Raw genomic sequence first — 8,426 nt, forward strand, 5'->3', positions numbered from 1 at the left:
TTCAACAGGTGCCCACTGCCCAGCTGAGCTATAACCTCAGTGTAAGATAAACCGTTCATTATTAATTTATTTTACAAATCATGTGGAGTTGTATGGCCACAGGCACTTTAACGCTACACATCTAGTGGCCCTATACCAACACTCTACGGGTGCTTGATGCACACTGTTAACTTTTCTGCATTTGCCGCCATTTCCCCACCACAACCCCAGAGGCTGTCGCATTTGGTCTGCTCAGCATAGGCCTGCATTTCCTCCCTGCTTGTTTATGCATGCCTGTTATCCTTCCCCTGCAGCACATTGAAACGTGTCCCCAAAATAGAATCAATACTGTGAAGTAGAATTGTATCATTTTATGCAATTGACTTATTAAAATTATGATGTGGATGATTCCTGTGTGAAAGGGGTTTATTACCTCCAACATTCCATCATTTCTGTAGAAATTGCATTGGGCAAATGCAAATGACAAACATTCCATCTCAGGGCCTCTTCAGGATAGGATGTAATAATTCAGGTAGAGTAACACTGCCATCTAGTGAGCAATGATGGAAAATGCATTGAGCATGTCAATTCAATGGGCTTTATTGGCATGGAAAAAACATGTGTACTTTGTCAAAGAAAAAGTGGAACATTTTATGTACAATTGAAAGTCAGAGTTTCTCCCCAAACATTGCTTGCACACACACACACACACACACACACACACACACACACACACACACACACACACACACACACACACAGCATCAAAATCAATCTAGCCACTTGTGTAGACTGATTTGCAAAACATTTTTGCAAAATTTAGTTTGAGAAACACTGTTCAAAATGCATTCAAATATGGACATTGGACAGTACAAAAAAAATCTGTCTCACGTCCGTGATGAATAAATTATCAAAAAAATGCATTAATGAATATTTCAAACTATTCATCTGACAATGATTTTGCTTTATTGCTCACATTCTGTGTGGATGTACTCTGACACAAACAACAGTTTGAATGAATGCAAATCACACTAAATAAACCCAGTACACAAGTTAAAAAAAACAAAAAAACAAGTAGTCTATCATAACATCTCTGAGCATTAGAAATAATTTTAAACGGTGCTTTTGAAGGTGAAAAAAAAAAATATTTCACCTCCTCAGGGCCTCTTGCCGTCACTGGCTTTCATGAGAGCTTTGATAGCCCTGGCCCTCATTTCCAGTTCTAGGAGTTCCAGTTGCTGAACGGAGGGCTGACAGATGGTTGGTGTCAGACCCGAGGCAGGCCCACTCTGATCAGGTACTCCCCCATCTGTGGATTGCGACGACGAGGCTTTCTGTTCTTTTGATTCCTCGCTGCCGGAAGAGGACGAGAATGCTAAAATCTCACTAACACTTCTGTCTATGTCACTTTGCAGTTCCTTCTTTGCCGCCGTGGGCTGCGCGGCCGCCTGAGACCCCTCCTCTTTGACCGGTTCTGGATTTGGGACAGGATCGACACATTCCGGACTAATTACCTCCACTGTCTTAGCTGGGACTTCTTCGCGTTTGGCAGCCTGTTCCTCCTTGTGCCCCTCGATGTCACTGTCGTACGTGTCTGCGTTGATGCTGAGGACATCGTTCTCCTCGCCTGAGCCACCGACCTCTGTCAAGAAAATGACAAGGCATTGAAGCTCTGAAGTTTGTTTACAACATTGTATGCAATTGTTTATTGAATTTGCAGTGAATGTACTGTACAGTATATATTTAGACTGTTTGCATCCAATGTACTTGGGTCCTGCCAGCAGTATATTTCCATTTGACTATGATTACACCGTGAGCAAATACCTTGCTTTGGGTCCTCTGGTTTTCCTACTTCTTTAAGGGAGGATGTGGAGTCTATATTACTGTCCTGCCTTTATGAAGAAATGAGAGAAGAAGAAGGAAAAAAAAGACAAAAAAGGGAAATTACTCATTCAGTTCACTCCTTAAATGTGCATATTAAGATAGTTTGCAAAGTGAAGTCTACTCACTGGCTTTCCAAGTTTGCATCAGCATTTTCATCGTCATCTCCAGATGTCAACTCTTCCCCTTCGTAGCATGGAATTAAATGCATTTAAACACCACATACAATGCTAGATTCACAAAAAGGATTACCCATTTGAACTGTATTGTTCGAACAACAATAATAACAAACTGACAGGTGAAATAAGTGATCCAAAAAGTGAATCAAAGAAGATTTTTGGGCAGAATTTCCTCTTTTGTCAACAAAAGTGCTCTCAAAACTCTTGCCGGAGCCCTCAATTCAATGCCACTTTGATTATGATTGCACCTTTTGGTTCTCCAACATCCCAAAGGCACTTAAATGGCTCAAGGTAGAAGACGGGGTTAAGCAATTCAAAATGGGATTCGTTTTCAAGATAGTCAAAGGGACTCAATGGTTGCCCGACTGCTCGTGGCAAGTAAATAAAACTTTCTGGCAGGTGGAGTTTACTTTCAGGTTGCTACATATATTTAAATGCTCGTTGTTTTTCGGCTTTGTGTGCTTTGTTTGCTTTTAAATGTGAACTCTGAAATTATGAATTTGACATTAGTATTTTGTAAAGGTTTCAGTGGACCAAACAACTGACATCGCACATCTCATGTTTGCGCTTGTTTTAATTGACTCCTCATGGGCAAGTGTCTGTGGAATTTAAAATAAGACGTTTTGAGATAGTTTGCATAAATATTGAGGCATGTCCATATCGCACAGAGCAATTCGCAAGTAAAGTAATTTTTTTTCTTTTTTACCTAATAGATGTAAGCACAAGTGATTAGACTTGCTATTAATAGGTAAATGTATCACCTACCTATCACAATTAACTTTTCGGGCAAGTGGGCATGACCTGTACTTGCCTTGCCTCTGAGACCTTAGTGTCAACCTGTGTGTGTGTGTGTGTGTGTGTGTGTATCTCACTGGCTTCCTTCAAAACATGCCTGACTCACTTTTTTTCTTCCACTTTTTCCAGTTTGTACAATGTACATATAGTGTTTTATATAATTTTGTTGATGATAATGTCTTTGTGTGCCGACACACAAAACAGACAACCAACAGTCAGACAACCAATAGTGCAAAAGTGGCATTACTTTTCATGTAAATTACTCAAATTCTGTTAGATGTTCCGATAACGATACTGGTATCGGGTACTCTTACTCGGTACTGGGAACCGGCCCCGATACTCTGACCCGAGTACCTAAACATCCAATTGACACTAGGCTGAATGCAACAGGAGCAAGTCTGACCCAACACTGCAGCAAAAAATGGTATCGGCACAACTCAAATGTCTGTGCAACAACTGTAAACATGCTTTCTTGTTGAGAACCTAGCTCGAGTCACCATGTAAAAAAAAGCTTTCTTTGATAGCATCTTAGGATAGATGTAGATCTATTTGACAGTGCAGAAACATAATTGCCTTCCTTGATGTATTAATGAGCTCCCCTCTGCAGTGCTCTACTACTGAGAGTTTAATTTCTCTCCAAAAAAGCACTTGAATATGATTAAAGCTCACATTAAACTACACTACAAACATTTCTGCCTAATAAAGTATTCAATTAATCAAACCACTGGGGTGCAGATCTGACCACAGGTATTACCTCCCAGGATCTGAAGAAGGTTCTTCTGTGAAAGCTGTTCCAGCTGGTCGTGGCAGAGCTTCTTGATGTCCTCTAAACTGCAGCCCTGTGGACAACAATGAATTTTAAAAACTGTGAATTAATCATAGGCTGGTCTGGCCTCAGATGTAATTTGCGGCACCAGCACCTTAAGAAAATGGCAAATATACACAGCCGTTTGTTAATGGTTATGCAGCGCTCCAGGGGAGGGAACAGAACTGTGCTTCGGTGGGTTTCACTTCATGCTTTTGCAGTGTTTACAGCTCAGCTTCTTGCTTGTCCCAATATTTGCCTTACTTCTTCATAAACCTTCATGTTTTAGAAGGACACATGCATTGCGAGGAGTTGTAAATCTGCTATTTTCCAATTTATTATCCGAGTCTAACGAAATGTAATAGAGCACTGAAGTCTGACGTCAATATCAGTAGATAGCACAAATGCACAGGTTCATGTACTTTTTAATTTGCATTGTAATCCCCATAGGGGGATTTTAGCTCGCCACATATAACATATAAGAACATATGGATATGAAGAACTGACAGAGAAAACTCTAGTGAATTATTTACATTTTCACTAGAAACAGACTGCATCAAATATGATACATGATCATGATACATAAACGATAAAGAGACACCTCCCTGACAATAACGCAGAGACAGCTCGTTTATTTTTGGACCACAATGGTTATATGAAACGATTTTAAGATGACCCCATGTAATTCTCCATAGAGAAATTATTTCCGTGAATCAGGCAGAACAAGGGGATGAGTGAGTGACGTCTGGACTCCGATGCTCTATGCCTCATCTCCTGCCGTTCTAAGGGTTCTATGGGTCAGGGTGAGGTCCCCAGTTCAAATATTTTTATTTGGGGGGGTAATAGCCTGAAACAGCCTGGGAACCAGTGATCTAAACAGCATGAAAAGGTCTAGAACAATGTACATCCACACATTGTATAAATTATAAACTCCCTTGGGTCGTTGGGTGGCATCTATTTTTTCACATCTTCATGCCTTCTTGACATTTCACCGGGGTATACACAGAGTGTTATTTGATATTTATATCTCCGTATTTTGTAACTACGTCTGAAGACTTGCCATTGCAATTTGCAACAGACAACGCAGCACCGTCGCACCATTGCTAAATTAGAGCGACAGAGAAGTTAGAGATAGACGAGAGATTAAGTTAATGTACACCGTCTAGACTCTACACAGTACCACGGTCACGACTTGAGTACTTGCTGCTTACTCGACAAGCATAGAACTACAGACTGATGTTACTACACATTTAAAAATGGCATTGAAAGTGGGCGGAATTAACCCCTGAATCATAAGTCTGACGTGACATCACTAGTCCTGTTCCCTGTGTCCCACTTGACTACACAGTGACATAGTAAAGTATCAACTCCCTTTTAACTTGTATGGAGATCCTATCCTATGCACTTAATCTGCTTATTTTGTCCCAGACTGACAACTGACCTGGAAACTATTTGTTTTCTCAGCTGACTTTTATGATTTCATGTTATTGGAACACTTCATGTGTAGGCCTGTCACAATTATTACAATTATTATCGCAATTATTTGATAGCAATTATTTTTGCACAATCGTCAGACTTGTTTACATGTATAAAAATGTTTATACATTTTCAAAAATATCACACTTCAATCACCATAGAGCCAGCCCTTCAGCACATGATGAAAGTACAAATATGTCTTCAAACAGAAATAAACCAGGCAAACACAGAAATCCACACACACACACACACAAAAATCACCTTCAGCTCATCAGGCAGCATCTTCTGCAGCTTCCGTTCCCCTAACACCTGGAAACACTGCCCCAGCATCTCCTTCCTGTCAGTCACATAGGCACTGATGGGCTGGAATGGTACACTAAGGTCCAGCCCGCCCTCCTCGATGTCACTGCCAATCTTATCCAGCTCTGCGTCTGCCAGATCATCTTTAGAGTCCTATTTTGGAAGGAGGCAATAGTCAGAGCTGTATGGGACAATGACGGCACATGCTCGTTCAAGGCCATTTCATATAGATTACATAAAATGGGCCTGGTTAGGTAACATTATTATGCAATTTACAATGTATGCATTTAACAGACACTCTTAATGCAGAGCGAGTTAGTTTCGCCAGTGTCCATTACTTCTTAAGGGCACTAATTACACTGCCAATGACCACATGTACTGTTGAACGCAGTGCACACAGAAGTACAATGACAATTAACCTCTCGCCTAAATAGTCTGTCTCCTAGCATTTGAGAGAGGTTTAACTGAAGGTCTGAACTACGATTGTTAGATATTTTCAAGCGAAAGCACCGTCGTCTCATGTTCTGAGACATCACAAAGCTGAACACTATTTGATTATGCTGTTAATGCTGGGGTGTGTTAGCTCTTCGCCTGGCCAACTTGTATACGTAACTGTATTATTGTGGTTATGTTTTTATCAACTCAATACAAAGACTGTTAACTGTGAGTGGACGACCCAATTAAGCATTACACTACAAGAGGGTCCACCTTGTTCAATTCATCAAAACATTTAGAGACGTATACAAAGACTTCGACGAATGCTTCCAAACTCCACCACAAAAATAATCACCGGCACAGAACTTCTTGACAGAAAGTAGCTCATAACATGTCTACGGTGGATTTTTATGAAACAAAAGCTCGGCAGATTGTAGCCCTGGTCCAATGCTTACAGCGAGTGTCTCTCTCTGACGCCTTGTACCTTCCACAGCCCTCTGGTAATATTTCCACTCCCGTGCGCTGTTTTCTAATACCAGCAAATAAACAAAACGACGTAACCACTTACCGAAATAAAGCCTGCTAGACCTTGGTAAAAGTCAGAGAGAGACACTCGCTGTAAGCATTGGACTAGCCCCTCTCGGAACCCTACATAAAGCTTTTATGAAATTTTATTGTCGCTTTATGTAGGGTCCCTGTTCGTTACTTTATTTTCGAATGAGATTGTTGGAACGCGGACATAAACAAACCCCCCGTTAAGTCGTCCTGCGCACTCTGACGATTTTCTTTCTTGTGTTGGCTTCTGAATATGCGAACTATAAGTACCTATACATACCTCTGAGAATATCTCGTGTGTCGCGGAAGCCGTTAAGTATTTTTAATCCATGTTTGATTAAAAATGTCGCTTTGATTCTTCTTCGTTTATTTACCGTTTATTGTACCGCCTCCCGATGTGCGGTTGGCTTTGCCGGCTATGTCCCTGCCTCTGATCTGCTCCGTCATAGCTATAGCGCCACTAGCTAGCCAGATAGGCGGTACAATGAGGTGTCAATAAACAAGGTAGGAAGAAGCAAAATTTTTAATCAATCATAGATTAAAAATACTTAACGGCTTCCGCGACACAGGAGATATTCTCAGAGGTATGTATAGGTACTTATAGTTCGCACATTCGGAAGCCATCACAGGAAAAAACGTCGTAATACTGCGCAGATTCATTTCTCCTAACGTGTTTACATTGTATTTATGTGTGCATACCTGGTGGCAGCCCGGCGGTGAACCTTAAGTCTTAAAAATGTCAGAAACTTTACTACCATTGGGTTCTGCTTGTGGGGCTAGCATTGGACCAGGGCTAGGCAGATTGAAAGAGGATAATTCAAGCTTGGCCTAGAGCTGCAATGTTGCTGAGTTTAACGTCGTTTAATACAAGCAGATCGCAAACGCAAATTGGATGAATGGGGAGTAAATGGAGGGTATTGCAACTCTAGATTCATCAAATTATTTAAAAAAAAATCTAGAGTTGCAAATTGCGGCTACAGCCTTGTCCGGACTCCGGAGCGCTACCGCTCTCTTCTGGACTACATGCTTAATTAACATTAACCGCAATGTGGACGCTCGAAACTTTAATGCCGACTTCAAACTTGAACGGGTATTAATATTAAACAGCTCGAGTGGCGGGGGCGTCAGAATCGATAATAAATAAATACATCTACAAGTCTAAATCTTAGGCTAGCTAGTCTATCATCATCTTGTATGGCTGCTGTACGCAGTGCAGGTACCACAGTAACCACAACAAACCTCACCTCCACACTGGATTCGGTGCATCTGCGTCTTCTGTCGACATGCTGCTGCTCCTCAGGCTGAGCGTGTTTCCTTTTCTTTTCTCTGCTGGTACATTTCTTTTTGAGCATTCTTCTTTCTCTCTGGAAATGACGAGTCGGTCTGAGTTTGTTGTTTTCCCCTTTGTTGTTCGTTCAGTTGTTCTCTCTCGCAGGCATTCGTCACACAGAGCTGCTCAAGAAAAGTTCCGTGCACATTTGCACAACAACGTCGCAGCTTGTTTACGTCAGAAAGAAAGAGGCTTCTTCTACCGGGTCTAGTATTGGCAGTTGGCAAACGATTTAAGGTGCATTACCGCCACCACCTGGACTGGAGTGTTAAATTCCAAAATGATGCAGTAGGCCTACAAAATCAAACTAAAAAAAAAAGAAATCCTTTCAAAATATTTAACAAGCATTACCCGCTCTGTTATAGCCTATGCCTTCTACTCAGAGATAGTTTCTGAGGGAGTGTAAAATGTACACAACAAATATGTATCATATGTTCATATCATGACAGAAGGTATACATTTGTTTCCCTGTCCACATCCCTGTTTTTTTCTACAGGCAGGTGTTCGGGTGAATTTCACCCGTGTTTTTAGTGATAGTGTGATAGAGAAAAATCCAATACACCCACATTGGACCATTCTCACATGTCTTAGGAATGGGTGGACCAAAGGAGAAGTTCCCAGTAAAAAAATAAAAACATATCTGGCCCCATGTTCGAATTCCCCCACCTCGTGTCAAAAATAGCAAAAATCG

At 41.1% G+C, this 8,426-nt stretch overlaps 1 protein-coding gene across 1 annotated transcript; it reads right to left on the minus strand.

The window, feature by feature from the left end:
• Nucleotides 1-554: 554 nt before the first annotated feature.
• Nucleotides 555-7,882, minus strand: caap1 (caspase activity and apoptosis inhibitor 1). The gene is made up of 6 exons (XM_080791841.1): nucleotides 7,650-7,882; nucleotides 5,377-5,568; nucleotides 3,589-3,673; nucleotides 1,989-2,046; nucleotides 1,804-1,871; nucleotides 555-1,621 (listed from the first exon to the last, which is right to left on the minus strand). Exons 1-6 carry the CDS (start codon nucleotides 7,755-7,757, stop codon nucleotides 1,137-1,139), a joined length of 996 nt encoding a protein of 331 aa, XP_080647967.1. The 5' UTR covers nucleotides 7,758-7,882; the 3' UTR covers nucleotides 555-1,136.
• Between the last annotated feature and the right edge of the window lie 544 nt (nucleotides 7,883-8,426).

The sequence above is a fragment of the Protomyctophum bolini genome (genome assembly GCF_963924005.1).
Source record: "Protomyctophum bolini genome assembly, chromosome: 20".
Taxonomy (NCBI): Eukaryota; Metazoa; Chordata; class Actinopteri; order Myctophiformes; family Myctophidae; genus Protomyctophum; species Protomyctophum bolini.

Bases quoted from the DNA above. Each gene is read 5' to 3' on its own strand.
- caap1 (XM_080791841.1), bottom strand. From the start codon at position 7,757: ATGCTCAAAAAGAAATGTACCAGCAGAGAAAAGAAAAGGAAACACGCT. The intron at 1,872-1,988 runs GTGAGTAGACTT...TTCTTCATAAAG, and splicing joins GATGCAAACTTGGAAAGCCA to GCAGGACAGTAATATAGACT. The intron at 1,622-1,803 runs GTATTTGCTCAC...TTTTCTTGACAG, and splicing joins ACCAGAGGACCCAAAGCAAG to AGGTCGGTGGCTCAGGCGAG.